Source organism: Ambystoma mexicanum, chromosome 3p (genome assembly GCF_040938575.1).
Source record: "Ambystoma mexicanum isolate Mex_15411 chromosome 3p, UKY_AmexF1_1, whole genome shotgun sequence".
Classification (NCBI taxonomy): Eukaryota; Metazoa; Chordata; class Amphibia; order Caudata; family Ambystomatidae; genus Ambystoma; species Ambystoma mexicanum.
The window spans coordinates 22,295,913-22,319,507 of record NC_090925.1 but is presented as its reverse complement, the minus strand read 5'-3'; the positions used below and the strand labels follow the sequence as shown (position 1 = coordinate 22,319,507).

Below are 23,595 nucleotides of genomic sequence, written 5' to 3'. Positions count from 1 at the left end.
GTCGAGGAGGATGAGCGGGCGTGGGGAGCCTCGCAGAAGGACCGGCACAGGAGACAGCGGACTCAAGAAGGAGTAGCCGGCAGGAGCCAGCAGAGAGCCGCAGGAACTAGTGACGAGGACCCGGCATGGACAACAGTAAGCTGCACATGACAGCGGAAGCAGGCAGCTGGACACGCGCACTGCCTGCAAGTCAAAGGAGTTGGTGAAACGCACGTGGCTGCACTAGGAGAGCAGCACGTGCATCCGTATACGACCCAGCCCACATCAGAGACAACACTCCGGTACGGCCGTGACAACGCACGTGGCCACTACACTACGCCACCAGGGAGGTGATTATCCCAAACAAAAAAAAAAGAGAGACATACCAAAAGAAAGGGGGCACGGACTCAGCAAAAGACACTGCATGGCATAACCTAGTGACCAGTGAGGAGAGTTTGACTAGAGACAGGGTGTGGGACAGACGCCTGCACAAGCCCCATCACGTTCAAACTGCAAGGAGCAGGAAAGAGTGGGAGACCCCTAAGGAAACCCAGTTACACAGACAGGCAACGAAGCATAGACAGCACAAAAGCATATTGACCAAAGGGTAAGCAAGCACACCTATAAACCGCAAAAATGACAGACGAGGCACGATCGGCTGCAGGTGCACGCGCAGGAGCCCAGGTCGTCATCCGAACAGGACTGGCCTCCAGGGCGGCCTACCTAAGGCGACCCAACCCGTTCAAACTACAACCACATCATGACCAGGGACAGAGGTGGGAAGAATGGATGGAGGAATTCGAGGATTTTATGAGAGCCATAAGAGACCAGGACTCACCCAACAAAATTGAAATATTTGCCAACATAGATGGGAAGGAGATAAGGGGATCCTAAAGACAATCCCGTCGCAAGCCAAAACTACTTATCAACGCCTAATTTCTGCCGTCAACAGGAAACAAATCAAACTACCTAACAGAGACTATGAGAGATATGCATTCAATCAATGTGTACAGCTACCGCACAAGACCGTATGGGAATTCATCATCAGGCTCCAGAGGAAAATCACCTACTGTGACTTTGCCAATTTCAACGATGACGAATCGATCAGACTCAGGATTACTGAGTGATGTACCTCAAAACTCTTTAGAAAGCACCTACTAAAAAAACCCTCTCACTACAAGAGATCATCGACCCAGCCAAGATATATGAATAAATGGATGTGCAGGAGACAGCCATGGAGAACCCAAAGAAAGGTGACACCATTGCAGCAATGGTCACTGAACCTCACGGATACGCCCGCAACCCAGGAACGCCAGGTAGACAAGATGCGCGAAGCCTGCACCGACAGCCCCAAGGAGACAAGCAATGCTAGAATTCCCTCACAGGGGCCAATGCCCGGCCATAGGCCAAATGTGCATGAGGTGTGGCCCGGAAAAAACACTTTCAGGCGATGTGGAGGGAGAAATCCCTGCTTGTCGCCTAGAGACCGACCCCACAGTCAGGCCCGGTCAGGAGACTTGAGCAGCCGAGAGGGCCCGGTCCCAGACCATACCACAACCGGGTCATCACGAGAACAACCCAAGACAGAAACATGCCGACACTTCTGGCCCAAGCAGGAGTAATAAGGCTGATGGAAGATCTCAACATAGACCCACCAGCGCATTACTCAAATGCATATGACTACTCGCCCAAACCACTGGCAGGCTACGCCCTCGACCAGGGACACAGCTACGGACCCGACGTGAGCATGTACCCAGCCAGGACCCATATGAAAACCCAGCGCCGGATGGAGGGATAGAACAAAGAGACGACCAATACTACACTCACGACAGGTACAGCAAAGAATACGGCAGACTCATCAGTGATACCTCGGACGACAGCACAGCCCCAAAGGTCGCTGTCCAAATCAGCGACCTAATCAACCAATTTATCATGGACACCGGAGCAACAGTCAATGTCATGAATGAGTGCCTCCACCACGCCATAGAAGACGCCTACCCATTATGTCCATCCCAAATTTGCATATTCCAGTGGGGCGCAGCCAACCGCTCCAATCGAAAGGACAATTCCAATGTGACCTACTTCATGAAGGGCAAAGGGTGCTCACCACCATTCACGTCATCCGTAGCCCTACAACAGGACAATGTCTTTTCAGCTACCGGACTGCCAGGGCCCTGGCCTTGATTGACATCCAGTATGACCAATCCGAAGATGTCCAGGGTCTCCCATCCTGGGCTCAATATCCTGTCAAGAAATGACCATCGAGGATATTAAATCCCTATTCCTAAAGCAATTCGAAAGGGGTGGGCATGTTAAAAGACACAGTCATATCCCTCCACATTGACCCAAAAGACAACCCGGTCCCTCAACACCCTCGCAGAGTCTGATTCCACCTACAGGCCCAAGTCACGCACAAACTGCAACTACTCCTAGACAACGACATCATCGAGAGAGTAGACAGCCCCACCCCATTGGTGTCCCCTCTAGTCGCGCGCCAAAGGACAATTGTCGCGGGCGACTCTTCGTAGACATGAGCATAGCGAACACTGCAATTCAAAGAAAGAGGCACCCAGGACCCAACATTGAGGACATGCTAGTGAGGCTCAACCAGGCCATTAATTTCTCCAAACTAGACCTGAACTAAGGGTATCACCAGCTAGTGATTGACCCCACCTCCAGACCTATAACCACTTTTGCAACTCGCAAAGGGCTGTTTCGCTACAAGCAGCTCAATGTTGTGATATTCTCCACTGCAGAGATATTTCAAGAGACAATTCGCAGACTGATATCCCCAGTGCTTGTTGCCCTCAATTACAGTGACAACATTCTTATCTTTGGAGCCACCCAAGACCAGTACGACTGCGCACTGAAAGCGGTGTGCAACATCCTACACAAGGCTGGGCTCCCCCTCAACGGACCAAAGTGCGCCATTAACAAACATAGCCTACGATTTTTTGGTTTGGCCATATCATTTCAGACCAGGGCATCATGGCCGACCCTGACAAAATCAGCGCCATCGTTGGCCTAGCCTCCCCCACAGATGTGGCTGAGCTACGATCATTCCTAGGGATGGCAGGCTACTGTGCCCGCTACCTGCCGTACTATGCTACCCTCATGGACCCGCTGCGAAGACTCCTCAAAAAAGACTCCCCATTCTAATGGGACACGTGCTGCCAGGAAGCATTTCACGCCATAAAAGAGAAACTTGCCAACAATCGCCGGCTCGCCTACTTTAACCCATGGTGGGAGTCAGAACTCACCACTGATGCCAGTCCTGTTGGCCTGGGGGCCATACTTGCCCAGACAGACTCCAGTGGGCACCACAAGTGCGGAATGGCCGCATATGCCTGCAGAGCCATGTCGCCCACTGAGCAGGCTAATTCCCAAGCTGAGCGAGAGAGCCTAGCAGCGGTATGGGCCTATGAGAAATTTCATCACTTCATTACTGGTAGAAGATTCACGCTCATCACGGGTCACCAGGCACTGCTCTCCTTGTTTGGCAACCCCAAAACCAAAATGCCCCCACGCATTGAAACGTGGGGCATCAGACTCCAGGAGTATGACTACCTGATTGTCCACAAACCTGGGGAGACGCCAAACTGGCAGACTATCTATCCAGGCACCCAGAAGGGAAAACAGAGGGCTCCATGACGCAGGATGCACAAGACTACATCTCTTACCTTTCGCACAACGCTCTTTCCCCTGCCATCACTACAGAGGAATTCGCAGCTAAAAGCAGGGCAGACCCCACTATACAAGCAGCGGTGCACCTCAAAAATGCAAACACGTTATGTTATGTTATTTGCCATTTATATAGCACTCTATATATCATTGGTATGACCTCAAAGTGCTTGTGGGTTGAATGCCCTCGGGGACCGTAGTCCCGGCCACTTGAAAGATTAGTGTAATATAGGGTGCTTGGGTGCCCTCAATATGTGTGCACCTGATGCGATTGCCTGATGGTAGCTGCATCCTAACATTAGGTGTTGTGGTATTGAGAGATCAGTTGAAAATGTGCAGTCTGGTGGTCGGACTCAGAGATTGCATTCTGGCAGCATTAGAACAGGTGAGATAAGGGAAAATGCGTCTAAGGAGTTTTAGGTGGTAGTGGCAGGATTTTGATACATTGTTGACCTGGCAGAAAAGGGTTAGGTCTGAGTCCATAGTGCAGCCAAGGTTTTTGACTATTTTGGAGGGAGGAGGGGAGATGCCGAGGAAGGTGGGCCATGGGATTGGTTAAGGGAGAAGGGCCTTATTGTCACACACAATGATTTCATTTTTATCTGGGTTCAGAAGGAGGTGGTTTCTTGTCATCCAATGGTCAATATCACTTGAGCAAGCGTCAAGGTCGGGATGTGGGTTGGTAATTGTTTTAGGAATTGTTAGGACAATTTGGGTATCGTCGGCGTAGTTGTAACAAGAGAGGTTGTGTGTGCGGATGATTTCTGGTAGAGTGGTCAAATAGAGGTTGAAAAGGAGAGCAGAGAGGAATGCGCCTTGGAGTACCCCGGTGTTCACAGCATGAGCAGTTGAGACAAAAGGGGAGAGGAAAGCAATGTGTTTCCTGTTGCTGAGGAAGGAGGCAATCCATTTGAGTGCCGAGCCATGAATTGTTTTAGGAATTGTTAGGACAATTTGGGTATCGTCGGCGTAGTTGTAACAAGAGAGGTTGTGTGTGCGGATGATTTCTGGTAGAGTGGTCAAATAGAGGTTGAAAAGGAGAGCAGAGAGGAATGCGCCTTGGAGTACCCCGGTGTTCACAGCATGAGCAGGCCATCACTACAGAGGAATTCGCAGCTTAAAGCAGGGCAGACCCCACTATACAAGCAGCGGTGCACCTCAAAAATGCAAACACGTTATGTTATGTTATTTGCCATGTGTAGGATGATTATGTGAGCAGCTAGGCCAAGTTTTCGTGGCGCCATAGCTGCGGTCTAGCAGGATGCTGAGGTGATCATGGGGTATTGTTTGTTTGTGAGCAGCTAGGCCGAATTGACCGAGGGGTGTAGCTGCGCACTATTGTGTGTTGGTGTAGAGTGGAGAGTGAGCATAGTGATAGGAGAGGTCAGTGTCTGGAGTGGATGTTTTTTCTTCTTTTTCATTTTACAGGCTTACATTCACGCACCCGCGATAACTGCACTCAGAGGGAGATTGCCCAGGAGGCAGCTAGGCATGAGTAGTAGACTCATATTGACATTGAAGTCTTGATCCATGGTGTTGTAGGGTTTCAGCGACCCAGGTTTACCGAAAGAGCCATAAATGGTTATTATTCAGGTTAATGGAAAGAGACAGGTTTTTAGAGCTTTGCAGAAGGCCATGTAGTCTTGGATGTGTTGAATGTGTGGTGGGAGTGAGTTCCACAGAGTAGGAGCCAAGCTTGAGAAGGCAGATCCACCAATCCTGGCTGAATTGGAGGTTGGAATCGCAAGTAAGTGGGCAGTGCTCGATCTTACAGTGCGTGATGTGAGGTAGGGTTTAATCTTCTCTTGGAGGTACGTTGGGCCTGTCTTGTGCACTGCTCGTTGGGTAATGCATAGGGTTTTGAAGGTGGTCCTTCGTCCCACGGGGAGCCAGTGAAGGGTGCATAGATTGGGGGAGATGTCTCTATGTCCCAGGGCGAGAAGGAATCTGGCAGCAGCGTTTTGGGTTCTTTGGAGTTTATTAAGTTGGTATGCCGGTCCTCCCACATATAAGGAGTTGGCATAATCCAGTCTCAACATAACAATGTACATGACAGCGGCAAGTCTATTGGAACAGGTGAGATAAGGGAAAATGCGTCTAAGGAGTTTTAGGTGGTAGTGGCAGGATTTTGATACATTGTTGACCTGGCAGAAAAGGGTTAGGTCTGAGTCCATAGTGCAGCCAAGGTTTTTGACTATTTTGGAGGGAGGAGGGGAGATGCCGAGGAAGGTGGGCCATGGGATTGGTTAAGGGAGAAGGGCCGTATTGTCACACACAATGATTTCATTTTTATCTGGGTTCAGAAGGAGGTGGTTTCTTGTCATCCAATGGTCAATATCACTTGAGCAAGCGTCAAGGTCGGGACGTGGGTTGGTAATTGTTTTAGGAATTGTTAGGACAATTTGGGTATCGTCGGCGTAGTTGTAACAAGAGAGGTTGTGTGTGCGGATGATTTCTGGTAGAGTGGTCAAATAGAGGTTGAAAAGGAGAGCAGAGAGGAATGCGCCTTGGAGTACCCCGGTGTTCACAGCATGAGCATTTGAGACAAAAGGGGAGAGGAAAGCAATGTGTTTCCTGTTGCTGAGGAAGGAGGCAATCCATTTGAGTGCCGAGCCATGAATTCCTAGGGAGTGCAGGTGGTCAAGGAGGATCGAATGGTTAACAGTGTCAAAAGCTGCTGACAGATCAAGGAGTATTAGCAATGTGCAACCCTCCTGCTGCGACCTTGAGATTATCCCAGATCGGGATCAGAGTGGTTTCAGTTCCATGGCGTGGCCTGAAGACAGATTGTGCAGGGTCGACTAGTTTGTTGGATTCTACGAAGCCGTTGAGCTGGGAGTATGCAGCCCGGTGTTAAGATGGATTTCTGAACTCGGACCTAGAGGGGGAGAGGTTCAGAAGGCCAGCCTAGTTTCTTGGAACAGGGTAACCTCTGGACAAGCCAGACCAATCAGGGTAGCGATGGCGGCGGTCAAGACTAAGTCTCAAGAGGGGTGAGGGTGACTGAAAGACCTCACTAAGCACACAAAGCAAGGACACTTACAAATTACTCCAGACAGGTGTTATATTAAAAATATAGACACATTTATTACAAGGCCTTTGTAACATCAACCATAGCAAAGAATCACAATAATACTAAAGTAAACCAACACATCACAATCAATACAAGATATATACAAGACAGAGGAGTCTACGGAGATAGGAACATGTATTATGTAGACCACCAAGATGGGGAGGAAAACAGCCAGTGCAAGTAATCATTAGACCCAGTTCGACATCAGAAATACACCTAACTAGGAGGAAGTCCGAGCCCTACGAAGAGAGGAGCCTTATGCTCAAATGTACCTGCACGCGCTGTTGCCAATGGATAAAGTAGGGTCTCTTCACGGGTCTCAGGCAGTTCAGGGAGGTGAATGAAGCGATGAACAACAAGTCCCCACTACTCAAGCAAGGCATCCACTTGTGGGTAGAGGCAGGGTAAGAGTGTGGGATAGAGTCGCTATTTCACAGCAGCGGTAGAAAAGAAACGGGCTCCTGCGCGAGGGACCACCGGTTGGGGTATGGACTACTCACCGGTCCCCGACGCAGGCAGACCCAGACTTCTTCAGTTCAGTTCACGTTGCTGGCAGGTTCAGCTGCGATGATCAGGACGTCTCAACACCGTGTAGATTCTGGGTAGCAGGATGCAGGGTCGAGGGTGTCCCAAATGCAGCGGACGTGCACAGGTTGTTACCGCAGCAGGGCAACCGCGTTTACTCTGGTCCCGGCACACTCGTCTCACTTCAGACCTGGGAATGCCAAGTGTACGAATTCCGGTGTGAGGGTGCTGTGGACGCAGAGCAAGCAGTAGACCAAGTTTCGAGGGCTTCCCCGAAACAGCAGCAATGACAGAGTAAAGTGTCCTGCGTAAACTGGTCAGCCCACTGGTAGGCCCAGGGACACTTCCGAAGAGCCTTACATGCAGGGTTTGAGGAAGGTGACGGGAATAGTTTATCCCACTATTCCAATGGGTCGAAGCGCCTTCGCGGACCTTCTAGGACGATCAGATTCTGAGGGGTCTCGCAGAACGACAGTAGTTCAGGGTGCCAAACCTTCAGCGGGTCACCAGCAGTTCCTCGACTCAGCTTTTTGTTGCAGGATACTTGGCTCCTTATCCCTTGTTCGGTGTGAACTCAGGAGATCGACCTGGTAGTGGTGTTTTCAGCCTCCTCTTATCCAAAGTTCTCTTTGCGCCAAAACAGAGAGGACCCAATGGGAGATCTGCTCACAAACACTCACACCATACGTGGACCTACCACGGACCACGGTGGTCCCAGGCATTCAGGACGCTCCAGACTCTCTGGCACCCAGGATGTGTATTGGGAACAGACATCCCAGCTCACATCCTGGAGGCATACACAGAAGGCATGCAGAAGCCCGCGAAAGCTTTGGGTTTCGCGGGAAAGTGCATGACCAAATAAGGACTGACCCGGGTCGGCTCGACCTGGGGAAGGTGAAGGGGCAAGACGGTCAGAGGACAGGACAAAGAAACTCGTGGCATGGCCATTTTGGAGCCAGGCCACTCATTTTTTCCAAATGCGGTAAGCACAGATAACATGGCGAAAAAAGGGTTCAAAACACAAGAGAAACGATAGCTGCCACCAGTCCTGTCCGTGACAAACTTGAACAGTTCATAATAAGTACAGCGAGAGTTTCTAGGGCCTTTGGAATGACTAGAGACCCAAGAGCGTGGTAAAGTAAGTTACAGTGCACTCTTGTTTCATGTTGCACAAAAGCTGCAACATGAGGAAAGGACTAAGGGAAACAAAGTCTCCCAGTACTGACTGTCTTAAAGGCATGTCAGTTTCCCCATAAAAATTGAGCGAAAGCCCAGAGGAATGCGGCGGAAGGCTGCGCTTCTCTGGCAAAGTCTAGATCAGGGTGTAAAACAGCAGCAAAAAGTTTGGGGGTTGCCACAGGGAGGGGAAATTACATACAATTATGAAATCTTTCCTAACACCCGGTCAATGAGTTTCGTGGGAAATCTGGTGTTGGAGATCGGCCTGTAATTCATAGGGTCAAGGGATGTCTTTTTTTAGAAGCAGTATTTTAAAGTCTTCTGGAAAGGTACCAGAGGTGAGGGAGGCGTTTAGTATGGACCTTGAGTGTTCTCCTGCGCAAGTAGAGGGGAATATTTCTTCCAGAAGAGAGGCGGGAGACTGTTAGGGAGAATTCTCTCTTTAGGCTGAATTTCCTAACCTAGTGAGTCCCTCAGCAGCTTTGCTGGATTTCTGGGGTTTGTTTTTTTCTCCTGCCAAGAGTGAGACTCTTTTTCTCCCACTCTTGGACATGATTTACGGTATTCCTTTGACTGGTAATGTGTTTTATGGGCTATGGGGTCCTTTACTCCATAGGGTCTCACGTGTTTTTCCTATGTGTGTTACACAGCACCCTCCGTGCAGTAACACAGGGTTGTCATAGTGACACCCCACCATAGACTCCATACCCCGGGACTGACTACTGTCTCCCAGGGCTTGTAAAGTCACCATTGGCTTTACTAGTCCCAAATTATTAACAGAAACCAGTACAAACCATCATATTGTGGACGTACTGGTCGGGACAATTCGTTTGCTCCAGGGTCTGTTAGTCGAGGGAGCACGTCTCCGTCCCCCCTGATCGAGTTTTGGCTGGTGGCAGTGGAAACTACTTTTAATATTGGACGGCGAATGTTTTCCTATGGGATTTTCCCATTGTTCGAGGCTACCAACTTTAATTATTTAATTCTCATAGCCTCGAACATACCGCCGGTTTATTTAATTAATATTAATTCTCCGGTTGGTATTTTTTGCCAAGACTCGATTCTAAAATGACGTTTGTGTTTTCTTCTGTGACTCCAACCCAAGTCGAGCCCTTTGTTCCACTTTTTGGCGGGCTTCTCCACAGAAGCCTCCAAAAGTGGTGCCACTCTGTCTGGGTACCACAAGGGGTGTGGGAGGGGATTTAGGCACCCTGGACCGAGTTACCTTGGTAACTCAGGTCGCACTCTTGTGTGATTGGCCCAAGTGGTGAGCCGGCCGGCTCACCACTTAGCATGTTTGAGTGACAGCTAGGCTGAGTGAATGGGGGTATGCTGCATAAAAGCAGGGCTTTGGGCACTGGAACTTCAGAAGACGCCACAGGACCTGAGAATCCGACGAGGGAGAAGTTGAGCCGACCCACCACGACGACACCACCGGTGGAGCCCTGCAGAACCGACTCACCACTTCCCGACGACAGAGAAGATCTCCCGGCTGGAGAGGCTTCTTCCCCTGACTGGTGGGCACAACCAGTTTACCTTTATTTCTTCGCATCCCAGCCCGGTTTGTGGTCGAACTGCCCGTGCCAAGCACCCCGGCAGCCGGATAGCCACTCACCACTGAACTGCGAATCACCGGACCGCTCCTTGTACCTGAGAAACTCTGCGGCTGGTTTCTTCCCTGACAGTGCAACGGACTCCTGTCTTCCTCCACGACGAGATCCTCTCTTCCCCCAGACGAAGCACCAACTTGCACCCGCTGCCAGGAACAACTGCCCCCGCCGGAGCGTTCTCACCACTTTAAGGTACCGTGTCCGTCAGGCCTCCCTTTCTAAAGATTGCTACAAGGTAATAATAAACCCTTAACCTTCTGGACTGGGCTGGCCGCCTTGAACCTCTAACTGGTCCCTTTCCTTGGTCCAACTCCTTTTTGAACCGTTACAAGACTTTTGTGCACTGCAACCGTGTGACCTTGGACACATTTCGTTTTGATCCTCTTAAAGCGGATCCAGCCTATTGACTCTGAATTCACTGTGTTACTTTGCCTTTCTCTCTTGTTGTGTTCGTGAAAAAGTGTTGGGACCTGTTTCAATTTATTCTCTGCTTTTCTCTCCCTTTTTAAAACAAACTATTAGAGTGCCATCTACGTTAAGCGCTCACCGCTGTCTGAAAATAAGTGGGGCCTTACTTAAGACTTGTCTAATATTCTTTTAAGGGAGTGTATATCTTTTAGTGACCGTGTTTTTGAATTGCTTACTATTAGTGCCTATGTGTTTTTCTAGATGTGGTTTTAAATAAATAATTATATCTCTTTTACACCAAGCCCTGGTCAGTGTTTACTTGTTCTACTGTGTTCTCTTGACCTATTGTGAATACTCTGTATACTCCCTAACTCTTCTTGAGGGAAGTCTGACTGCTCAGCCACAGCTACCAAGTGAATCTGTGTGGTAAAAACTGTTACCAAGTGGGTTTACTGCCAAAAACCTGTAGTCCTAAATCTTTTGCAGTGGTCCCAGAGGGAACTGCACAGGTTTCTGCCTAACAGAGACGGGTTATGGGGGATCCGGCGGGTCTGCTGCCTGATAGTAGATCTAGCAACTCGTTTCTCGAGAGTGGTTGGAAGGAGTCGAAGGCTGGCATTGAGGTTGATGGGGCAAAGGGATCAGGCAGGCTAGGTGAGGGACATGGGTTGAGGGTGGAGAGTTTGGAGTTAAGGGTTGCCGTCCTGTCAAGTGCAGTGTTGTAGAAATGTAGCAAAAGGGAATCACAGAGCGTTTGTGTGGGGGTGGTTTGGGCAGAGGTGTAAGTAGGTTTCACAAATTCAGAGATGATCTTGTGGAGTTCTTTGCTACTGCTGCCACAGTTCAGAATTTGTTTATTGTAATAGGCCTTTTTGGCCTTTCAGATCTCGGATTTGTAATTAGGGTGGTGGTGGGCGAAAATAGGTCTGCTGAGAGTGATTTTAGATGCTTGCCATTTGCGCTCAAGAGAGTTCTTTTGACTTTTGAAGGTCTTCAGGTGGGGTGTGAACAATCTGGGGGACAGTCCTTTGTGAGTGGCTGTGGGGCGAGGGGGGGTGAGAGGAATTAGTGATTCTTTAAGCCAGGAGTCAAAGGATTTGATGGTTAAGGTCTACCACATGGCAGCATTGCAAGGGGTCAGAGTAGCAGGGCATCGGCTAGGTCGGGGAGTACCTTCACTTTGTTCCAGCATTTGTGATCAAAGGTGAGGGCAGGGGAAGTCGTGGAAGGAGGGGCTGGAGGGTGGATAGAGAAAGGATGGCAGAGTGGTCTGCCCAGATAAAGGGTTTGGGACTGGCAATAGAGACGAGGTCATCGGGGCTGAAGATCGCATCAAGGTTGTGACCACCTGAGTGAGTGGGACCAGTGGTATGTCAGGAGAGGTTGAGGGCTTCAAGGCTGTCGACCAGAAGTTGTGTCCTGGGTTTGTTGGGCAAAAATGCAAACAAGTGGAAACACCTCCGCACAGAAAGATTTGTGGACGGGGAAGAGGACAAGAAAGAACTGGATGGGGAAAATACAAAACAAACTCGCCACAACAGAACAAGGGATACTGTTACGAGGCAACCGCCTAGTGGTCCCCAAAGGCCTGAGGAAAGCACGTGTGACCATAGCCTGTGAGGGACAATGAGGGGGTTGCAAACATAAAGATACTACGAAACCAAGTGTATTTCCCGTACATGGATGCAATTGTTGATCTGTCCCCCATGCCCACTACAGATAGTACCACTATCAGATGGACCCTGGCAAAGAATAGCCATGGATTTCTATAGCCCACTAGAGGAAGGAGGACATCTTTTTGTAATAATGGACGAATACTCCCGATTCCCACTAATAAAATATGTACAATCTACAGCATTCCACCATTTAGCGGGAGTGATCGATGAACTATTGAGTGAATGGGGACTCCCGAACACCATAAAGACAGATAACGGTCTACCATTTCAAGGTCAAGACTTTTGAAAACTTGCTGCCCATCTAGGATTCCCCCACCAGAGAATCACACCATTGTGGCCACAGGCCAATGGGATGATGGAACGGTTCATGTCCACCATTAAGCAAACCCGACAAAAGGCAACCGCTGATTAAACGTTGCTACCCCAAGCAATATGCAAATGTTGAGGAGCTACAAAAATATACCATACCAAGCAACAGGACGGACAGAAGTGGAACTAATGATAAAGTACAAACCTCAAACTCGCCTCCCACAATTAGAAGACTACACAGCAGAACAGGATGCCGAAATCCGAGAGCTAGACGCGGAACAGAAAAGAAAGGCGAAAGAGTGGGTGGACCAAAAGAGGGGGCGAAGAAACACCAATTCCCAATCGGGTAGACCATTCTGGTGAGACAAAGACAGCAAAGGAAGAACGACACAAGGTACAACCAGGAACCACTCATAGTGACCGACGTGAAAGGGCCGATGGTGACCGCAAAAGCAGATGGGTGTGAGATAACCTGGAATGCCTCGTTTTTCCACAAGTGACATCTCAAGGGGCCTGAACTGATGGAGGAGACATCAGCAGAAGAGGAAGAACCGAGAAACGAAGAAGCAAGCGAACCACGAGGTGTGGAAAGGTCAGGGGAGACTCGCAAATCACCTGGGCGTCCCCAGTGAACCACAAGGAGACCCTTACGCCTGATCTAGCAAATGTGAGCACTGAACTTCCATGCTAAGCAAGGGGGAGGTTTTGTGGTGGAGAAATGGAGGAGGGTTCCTTTAAGGAGGACAGACTGGGGACTGGGAGAGGGAGGCGGGAGGAGGGAAGGGAGGGGACAGGGTAAGGAAGGACAGTTGTTACGTGAAGGAATAAAGAAAGGTTGAGAAAGTTATATGGCTTCCATGTCCCTTTTTGAGGGTCTACTTGGAGTCTAACACCACCCAGAGCAAAGGGAGTAGGGTACAAGCTTCCTATACTGTCAGACCAGGGTTGCTGCATGTACATCCCTCTTCAGCTTGAACCTGGTCTGCCCATCTCTGCTCGTATCTCCTTGCTGAACATGTGTGAACGATCATACTTATTCTAAGGTACATATTGCACACATAGTTACCTATGCTTCTCTCTTCGGCAATTAATGATGACAAACTCCTGAGATACTGTGGAAAATGCGTGAAATTTTCGCCAAAAGATATTACTTTGATACCAAGAAGGAGCATGTCTTTTTGCAGTTTATAAAATGAGTCCTCGTCTTTCTTTTGGACTACCATGTAATGTTCTAAATTACGATTCTTCTCTGTGCTGTGCCAGAAGAGGGACTGGAATACGTGATCACGAAGGGTTTCTCCACAGCCAATGAACACAAACGATTTTTTGAAGTACAATGTGTGAAGAGCTTCCTGTGAATGAGAGAATAATATTACACAAGGGTTACAAGAAAGGAACATCCAAGTACCTTCATTGAAATAAGACTTTTAGAAAACATTTGTATGTCAACTCTGATTGAGGCTATGTTTATTTGCATTTTTAGTTGCCGTTTTACAAGGCAGGAGCCATTGCAAACCAAAACGTTCGATACAGCAGTACGACAAATAGACGAGTCAAGGACCCCATGGGATGCAATTAGCCCACATGGTCTACTAAATATAACGGTTTGAGAGATCCACAATGGTCAGCTGCATTTCACCACACGGGTAGAGCTTTACTACAACATAACAAGCTACAGAGGTCTGGTGCATTTTGGGGTATTCACATTGCAACAAATACAAACAACTGTTATGCATAGTAGAGATCTGATAAACCTTAGGGCCAAAGCAAGCAGATTGGTACAGTATGCATGCCAATCGTTACAGTAAAGTGCTGCAGAGTGATAAGTAAGGAAGGGAATGGAAAAGATGAACAAGTTACTTACCAACTGTAGCGTTCTTTCGATTGGGTGTTCCTCCCACGTATTCCTCATCTTAGATATATCCTTACCTTCAGCTTGCTGCTTCGAAAAAAATGTTCTCCTTTCCACCAGAGGGCGCTCCCCTCGAGGCCGCAGCGTCGATGTCCCTCGGCAGCACCCGTCGAACAACAACGTCATCGCCTGTATAAGAGCCTCGAGCGCGCCTGCTGGCTTCAGTTCTGTTTTTTCGTATATTGTAGTCAATTGATTTTGATTAATGGCATGCCTCTTTTGACCCAACCTTAAAAGAACTTAAGAGTGTAATACACGTAAACTATACTCTGGGGTTGGTTGGGAGGGTCGATGAGGAATATGTGGGAGGAACATCCAATCAAAAGAACGTTACAGTTGGTAAGTAACTTGTTCTTCGAATGGATTGTGTCCTCCCACGTATTCCTCATCTTAGATAGACTCCCAAAGCAGTTTTGTCTCGGGGGTGGGAGTGCAGAATTGTTCTTAATTGTGTACAGAATGGAGTACAGATTTAGCAAACAGACTTCCTTGAGAAGAAGTCGAGTCCAGAGCATAATGTTTTATAAAGGTATGCATGGATGACCATGTGGCTGCTGCACAAATGTCTTGTACAGGGACACCCCTTTTTAGTGCTGTCGAAGTTGCCATGCCCCTGGTTGAATGAGCTCTCAATCCATCAGGTGGTTCTTTCCCAGCCAATCTATAACATTCTTTTATAGCCAAAATTATCCATCTAGATAATGTTTGTTTGGTTACCGCCAGTCCCAATTTGCGTCCAGTGTACCCCACAAAAAGTTGATCACACTGACGTATTTTTGCCAATCTTGAAATGTAGAAACTAAGAGCTCTTCTGGGATCTAGTCTATGCAGCCGCTCCTCTTCTTTGCTTGCATGAGCAGGAGGGTAAAAAGTAGGTAAAGTCATTTTTTGTGACAGATGAAAGTCCGAAACAATTTTTGGCAAAAAAAATGGTTTAACTCTAAGAGAGCTACTTTGTCTTATTATAAAAGATAGTGTGAGGAGGACCGCTAGAGAGCGCCTGCAACTCACTTACCCTGCGGGCTGATGTCAATGCTGCAAGGATTATTATTTTCAAAGTAAGGTGCCTTAGCGGACAAGAGTGTAAAGGCTAAAATGGAATACATGTGAGAAATTTTAGCACTAAGTTCAAATCCCACACTGGAACCTGGAAAGGTATTGGTGGAAATACATTGTTTAACCCTTTCAAGAATTGAATTATTAAAGGTATCTTGAAGTAAAATTCTTCTTCTGAAGAGCGCTTAAAAATGGATAGCGCTGCTAAGTATCCTTTTATCGTACCAACCTGGAGCTCCAGATTAGCTAAATGTAACAGAAAAGATAAAATTGTGGGGATTTTACATTGAAATGGGTCCACATTCTTTTCTCTGCACCAGTTACTGAACTTATTCCAACGACACCGATACAGAGATTTGATTGCTGGCCTTCTGGCCGAAAGCAAAGTCTCCATCACGTCATCCAGAAGATCCCAATCCTTGTATCTCAACCTCTCAGAAGCCATGGGTGAAGGTTGAATGTGTTGACCTCTGGATGGAGAACATGACCTTCCTCTCGCGAGAGAAGATCCTCTCTTCTGGGAAGACGTATTGGAGGGCAGATGGACATGTCCAGAAGGTCCGGGTACCACGTTCTCCTGGCCCCATCCGGGGCAATTAGGATCATGGTTTTCCTGACCATTCTCAACCTCCTTATTACCTGAGGGATCACAGGGACTGGAGGAAACGCATACAGAAGAGGAAACTCCCATTCCACTACGAATGCGTCTCCTAGAGCTCCTCTCGGGGGAAATTCCCTTGAGCAGTACAGTTTGCAGTTCCTGTTGACACTGGTCACAAACAGATCCACCTGTGGGGTACCCCAAAGGGCGAAGATAGCTTGAAGGACTTCCTGAGCTTGTTCCCACTCGTTGGAGACTGTACTCTGCCTGCTCAGAGCGTCCGCTGCTGTGTTTTGCTCTCCGGCTAGAGGAATTGCCGAAAGAGAGATCACTTCTTGTATTGCCCAGAACCAGATTTGCATTGCCTCTCTGCACAGCGGCAGTGACCCCACTCCTCCTCTCTTGTTGAGGTAGTACATGGCCACTGTGTTGCCCGTCATTATCAGGACATTCCTTCCCCATACAGAGGGTAGGAAGGCCTTCAGCGCTAGTCTGATTGCCCTCAACTCCAAAATGTTGATGTGTAGTTTGGACTCCGATGGAAACCAACGACCGCTGATTGTCAGATCGTTGGTATGGGCTCCCCACCCCGTGAGTGAGGCATCCGTCACTATTGTTATCTCCGGCCATGGTTGCCAAAAAGATTCCCTGCTGAGAATATGATGTCTGCAAGCCCACCATTGTAGATCCTGTGCTACTTTGGCTGGAACCTGCAACAGATCTGACATTTCCCCTGATAATTGAGACCATTCCTTTCTCAGAGCCCATTGAAGGGATCTCATTCTCAATCTGGCTTCTGGCACCAGAAAATTGCAGGATGCCATCAGACCGAGCAACCTGAGAAAATCGAAGGCCGGGAGATACTGGGCATTCTGGAATCCTGTTACCATCTGCAGAATGTGGTGAGCTCTCTCTTCGGGAGACGAGGCTTTGCCTGAGCAAGTATCCAGGACTGCTCCAATAAACTGGAGTTTCTGTGATGGTATCATGTTTGACTTTTTTAAATTCAGAGAAAACCCTAGTTTGTGAAGGAAGTGACAAGTCTTGGACAGATGATCCTGGGCCTGCTCCGGGGAACGTGCTCTGATCATCCAATCGTCCAGATAGGGGTAGACATAAATCCCCCCTCTCCTGAGACTCACTGCCACCACCGCCATCAACTTGGTGAAAACTCTTGGGGCGGAGGTTAACCCGAATGGCAGAACTCGAAACTGATAGTGAGACTTGCCAATCGCAAACCTTAGGTACTTTCTGTGCTTGAGATGGATTGGCACATGAAAGTAAGCATCCTGAAGGTCCAATGATACCAACCAATCCTGGAGTTGGAGAGCCTGAAGGATCTGAGAAAGTGTGACCATCTTGAACTTATCCTTCCTTAGGAACTTGTTCAAGTTTCTCAAGTCAAAGATGGGTCTCAGTCCTCCGTCCTTCTTTGGGATGAGGAAATATGGGGAATACCAACCCTTGTTCCTCTCCGCTACAGGTACATGTTCTATTGCACCTTTCTGTAGCAGGGTTAAAACTTCCTGCAACAGGAGCAGATCCGGATGTTTGACAGAGTTGTATCCCGGGGGGTGATGCTGAGGTTTCTTTAGAAAAGGAAGGCAGTAACCTTGGGATACTGTTTCCAGTGCCCAAGCATCTGAAGTAATGCCCCACCTTTCTTATAGATGCTGTGAGATTCTGCCTCCCACCAGGGTCTTGTGGGTCAAAACCTCAGAGTGGTTTTGCGGCAGCTGCAGCAGCGGCTGAAGGGACAGATGCCGCTGCTGGGGCAGATCTAGCACCTTTTCCTCGCCCCCGAGGACATTTTCTTTGACCTCTCTGACTGGCCTGTCCTCTTCCTTTTCCAATTGAGGAATAATAACAAAAGGACGACCCCTCCAGGAAGATGAGCCCGTGTAGCGGTGTTGCTGAGGTTGTCTTATAGCGGCACTGAGAGATTTAGCTGCCGCTTTGGACGTCTGCAGCTTCTCCAAACTTTCATCCGCCTTGCTGCTAAACAACCTTGAGCCGTCAAAAGGCATATTAAGAAGTCTGGATTGCACATTCAGTGCAAAACCAGAGTTTCTTAGCCACGCAAATCTACGTAGCACTGAGCTAGTTTCCATGGACCTACTGATACTGTCAGCTGTGTCCAAATCTGATTGAAGACATTCTCCCGAAGCCTCCTTTCCATCCCTTATTATGGCTAGAAAGCCATCACGCTCTTCACCTTCTGGGATGTGTTCAGCTGCCGCTGACATGCAGTCCCACAGGGTATATGTGAACCTTGCCACGGTACAGGTTACATTAGTAGATTTCAAAGCCATACTCCCTGATGTAAAAATCTTCCTAGACCATGCATCCACCTTTTTATCGTCCCTATCTGGAGGGATTGTAGGGTATGCAGCATTTCTTGTGGAAGTGGCTGCTTGTACTACCAGACTTTCTGGAGTTGGATGTTTACACAGGTATTCTGGATCATAATTGCAGGGTCTATATTTAGACACAAATTTTGTATTAACTGCCGGGATGGCTACAGGATGTTCCCATGCAGAACTAACCCTTATCTGCAAGGCAATGTGAAAAGGGAGAATGGGGTCTTGTTGAGGAGTTTCTGATAGTATATCAGTCATGTCATCATCTTGACAGACTGGTGAACTCCTACCCCACCCCATAAATTCTGTAACTCTATTCATGAGTTTTCTGTAACCCGCATCAGCCTGCTTTGATGGGTCTGGCTTGTCAAATTCTTACTCTGGAGAAGTGTCAGACCACTTGCAGTCTGTAAACATTCTTGTAGATCTTCAATTTTTGATTGAGGATTAATTAATTCCTCTGGAACAGATCTTGTGCCAAATTTAAAACCAGCAGAGGTGACTTCTTCCTCTTCTGATGATTCTCCCTCATAGATAGATGACATGGTCCTGACAAAGTCATGTCTATTCTCAGGTTGAAAAACCTTTTCTGGTAAGGTGGGTTTTTCCCTTATAAAAGGCTTGGGCGTCGACATAAACGTCGAAGGACGTCGATGTCATAACTACATCCTTCAACGCCATCGAGGGAACCTTCGATGGCCGCGATGTAATCGTCGAGGGGGTTGCAGAAACTGTCGAAGGAGCTTTCGGAGTTATCGAATGTGAACTCGACGGACGTAGCTTCCTTCGAAGGAATTTTCGACTCGAGGGTCTTCGAAGTCTTTGATGGCTTTGATGTCGACTTTGATGGTGTATGATGTTTCAACGCCATTTTGTTTCCCTCTACCTTCGATTTACGGACCAAAAGGTCTTTTTCATGAGGTGATCGAGAAGATTCCCTCGATGACATCCTAGACGACTTTTTATCAGCTTTTCTGGTTTTGAACCTTCCTCTGTCACATTTTTCGTGAGTACGGGCATGGTCTTCTTTAGCCTTTTTTTTAGGGGGTCTGGGCCGCGTTCCCAAAAATTTTAAGCATGGAAACTCGAAAAGCTTCCCAGTTACTTGGGGAGTCATGCTTTGATGGGCATGCTATCACCTCCTCTGAAGACGTCGAGGAGGATGAGGGAGATCGATGTCGTCTTTTATTTGCCTTTTTGCATGACAAAGAAGAAGACTTTCGCGATCTACTCCTCGACCTATGCTTTTTATGATACTTTTTCGAAGACTCGGCCAAGTCTTTCCCTTTCGAAGTAGACTTCGATGTACCCTCCCCCATCACCAGTTTACCTCTGCGTTCTTTCAAGGCTTTATGGGTCATCGACTGGCACGAACCACAGTCTTCAATTTGGTGGTCGGAACCGAGGCACCAAAGACAATTTTTGTGTGGATCTGTCAGAGACATTTTCTTTCCACATTCCTCAGACATTGTTTAAATCCCGTCTTCGGCGTGGAAGGGTTTGAAGGGGTTGAAGAAGATGACATAGCTTTTTCTTCACAAAAGATTGAAGCGCCGTTTGAAACGATCCGAAGCAAAGCTAACGGAAAAACGGAACTGAAGCCAGCGGGTGCGCTCGAGGCTCTTATACAGGCAATGACGCTGCGGCCTCGAGGGGAGCGCCCTGTGGTGGAAAGGAGAAAAATGTTTGCGAAGCAGCAAGTTGAAGGTAAGGATATATCTAAGATGAGGAATACGTGGGAGGACACAATCCATTCGAAAGTCCCTTACTGTGTGTACAGATGCCTACATTAGATATTCAGTTCCTAAAACCAACATTCACAGTCCTTTTGAAACTCTTGAGCCTGTGGTCTGTTTTTAGTGACATGGGCAGATTGTTCCAGAGTTCAGTGGCCAGCAATGCTAGGGATCTCCCTCTGTGTTCCAGTCTATTGAACCTGGGTACTGCTAAGTTGTTGCCATGAAATGATCTCAAAATATTTGTTAAGATACAAGTTCAGGTATGTGGAAGAGGTGTTTTGGAAAATGGATCAAGTGAAACAGTTGACTTTGGGTGTTATCCCTTTGAAAACGAGATCGGTTTGAGTCTCAGAATAAGTCTTGCTGCTATTCATGGGGGGAGGCCCTGGCTCGGACCTTGACAGCGGGCACAGAGTTGGATCAACGACATGCACTTCCACAACAGAGTGCAGTGTCCACCTTGACAGAAGAGCACCCACAACAAGTTTCCCAGGAGAAAGTTCTGCTGACGGTCCTCTCCCGCTGCCGTTCTTGGCACTAGAGATGCCACTCCTCCAGCCGATCTACCTAACACCGGTGAGCTGGGTCGCTGGGAGCTCACCGGCAGGCTACAGTTGATCGCATGTAATCAGTGCTGCACTTATCTTTCCTTGGCCATCTAACAACGAGCCCCTCTCCAACATATACCCCCTAACAGGTGCTCCACTGTGGTTAGAGAGCTTTGTATAAATGGACCTGGTGTGGCAGGACTAACCCCAGAGATATCTCTCAGGGGGGACATCAGCCCGATCACATCCCTTCCCCATGTCTGCCGGAAGACACTAAAGGGTTGGCCTAACAGTAGCTAATATCACCACGGAAGGCCTTGGGTAGGAGCGAAACTCTAACTTCACTAGATTTGCCCAAGCCTATTTTGAGCAGAGGGAATAAAAGTGGTGCAACTGGGATCTACAAAATTGCACACACTGGAACACCAAAAGAGGACAGAATGCCTTTAACGCCACTCACAAAAAGACACCTTTTGGAATGTTTGGGCAGGAAGGAAGGAAGGAAGAGATTTGCCACACGGTCAAAAATGATATTTTAAAACGGAGGATATTAAGAAATCATTGCCTGACATCTCAAGAGATAAATTCGGCCTAGTTGTTCTCATACTAACATGACCCCACAAACACCTCATCACCCTAATAAAACACAGCTAGCTGAGCACATACCGGCTAGCTTAGGCGTCTCTTCAGGCCTAACGCAACCAGAACTCAGTCTGGGTGTCCACCCTCCAGACTGAACACATCCAACTGATATCCTCAGCACCACACCTACCACTAAGAACCAGGTATCATGCAACAACCACACCAGCTGCACACATATCCGGTGCAAACAAGCACCATACAACACTCTCGCTCTCTCAACTGACTTGAACTGTGATTCCTGAGGCCGTTCAACCTACCAGCGCTTTGAGGTCAAACCAATGATTATTTAAGGTGCTATATAAATGCCAAGTAACATAACATAACATAACATAACATAACATGAAACAGATCAACTCCAGAAAGAGAGATACTGAATAAACAATGCAATCAATGCAGAAATCGTTTATGGCAAACATTTTTTAAACAAATGCCGAATGCACGTTTTATGCGCATTCAGTGCAGTAAAAAATAATAAATTCCCACAATTTCGAACAAGTGGAGTGGGGTTTGCGGGGATGTCCCCCGCTTCCTTAATAAGGAAAGCCGGGGGAAAATGAAAGTTAAAATAAATAAATAAAACACCCTCACAATGGGGAGGTGGAATTCACATCACTGGGAAAGTGCAGCGGGAAAGGATATCAGCTAAGTGCACTGCAGGTACGATCTAGGGGTAGAAGGGAGGGGGATTGCGGGCAGGAGTTATCTACATGATAATTGCATGCCACACAATTCTGATTCAGAATATTCAGATTCACTATTTTCGGCGCTGCAATAATCATGTAAATCTGCAGAAAGATGTTAAATACTTACAAGCAGAGCTTGCAGATGCGAAGCAAAACATGAACCCTCTGTTCGCCACCATCAAGGACATACAGAATAGACATCGATGAGGGAGCCTAAGGATAAGAGGACTAGAGGAAGGATCCGAAGGCCCCGATCAAAGGGCATTACTGCTCCAGTTCTTTGAAGAGACAATCTCAGAGATATCGAAAGGTGGCATCACCCCAGATCATGTGACATGCTGGGTCAGGTACAGAAAAGCCCACAGTTGCAACCTTACAACATAATAATGAGTTTCCTTGCCTACTCCATCAAAGAAGATATGCTATGCGCCTCCAGATCATTGCGAACACAAGTCAGAAACTGCTCTTCCACCAGGACCTAGCAGCTCTCACCCTTCAGAAGAGGCACGCTTTCCACCCCGATACAGAAAAGCTGCAACAAGCAAATGTTAAAAACAGTGGATATTCCCATTTGGGCTGTTATTCGCATGAGAAGGCAAGCAGGGGTGCAGCATAGCTCCAGGAGAAGCCGCCAAGATCATCGTGCTCACGCTTCATCCAGTTCTGGAGGAAGCTGGTGAAAGGAGATGGCGGCGGCCCCCTTCTGCAGACTGTGAATCACCATCCAAGGGTGCACATGGCCCGTCTGCAAGCCCTACTTGACTCCCCCTGAATTGATGTGGCGTAACAAGGCTATACATCCAATCACTCTCTGTCCATAAGTACTATGTTTAGGGAGTTTTGGGGGTGATTAATGGGGGTTGTTCATCTGGGAGTTCTTCACCCTGACCATGGGTATATGGTATGACTATCTTATCATGCCTCTTGCTGTATATAATGCATTTAGTTATTTGTTCTTTCAAGTTGTCTTTTGAGATGAAGCACAGTTTTGCACCAAATGTTCTGATTCCTCCCAAATCGAATACGGTTTTCAGTATTATTTGGCACTTAAGTGGGACGGTCCTTGGTGGGGTATGCTGAATGTGGCCCTGAGGTACACTGTGCTAGGAATGCCAATTTTGTAAAAGATGAAACTTAAACAGGTCTGATATAATGTTGGGGGCCATAACGCAGCAAGTAAAAGAGCCCAACTTCTTCGGCAATTGAAGTAGGTTTGGGTAGATATGGCATGCATCCAGGAGACCCCCTGGAAGAGAGGTGATACAACTAGGCTTCATAAGAAACATTTCTCAGACCAAACAGAGAATTCAACGTACCTCTCGATTCAAATTGTGATGCCTTGAAAGGTTCTAACTGGGGCCCCACACAACACTCTTAATATCTCACGAAGCAAACTACAGTGTCCAATTTAATAGATAATTGGCGACATACCCTCCTCAACAGAAGAGACTACACTTTCTTCTCGCATTCCCACTGCATATACCCCAGATTCGATTGTGTGATGATCAGCAAAGATTTACTTCAATCTTGGAGAACACAGATGTTGGAAGCATAGGTTTTTCAGATCACGCACCAGTACAGATAACACTTAGCACAGAGCCACAGGAGAGGCAT

General features: G+C 47.8%; 1 protein-coding gene across 13 annotated transcripts in view; it reads right to left on the bottom strand.

Annotated features, from left to right (window-relative positions):
* LOC138580086 (protein FAM118A-like) overlaps positions 1-23,595 on the bottom strand; it is a 1,834,209-nt gene that overhangs the window by 795,535 nt on the left and 1,015,079 nt on the right. For all 13 annotated transcript variants that reach the window (XR_011304173.1, XR_011304175.1, XR_011304174.1 and 10 more), the window contains one exon: positions 13,507-13,792. Coding sequence is in view for 10 of the 13 variants with exons in the window: in XM_069650357.1 (XP_069506458.1) it covers positions 13,507-13,792 (286 nt within the window). In the remaining 3 variants the exon portion in view is untranslated. The remainder of the gene's footprint in view (positions 1-13,506; positions 13,793-23,595) is intronic.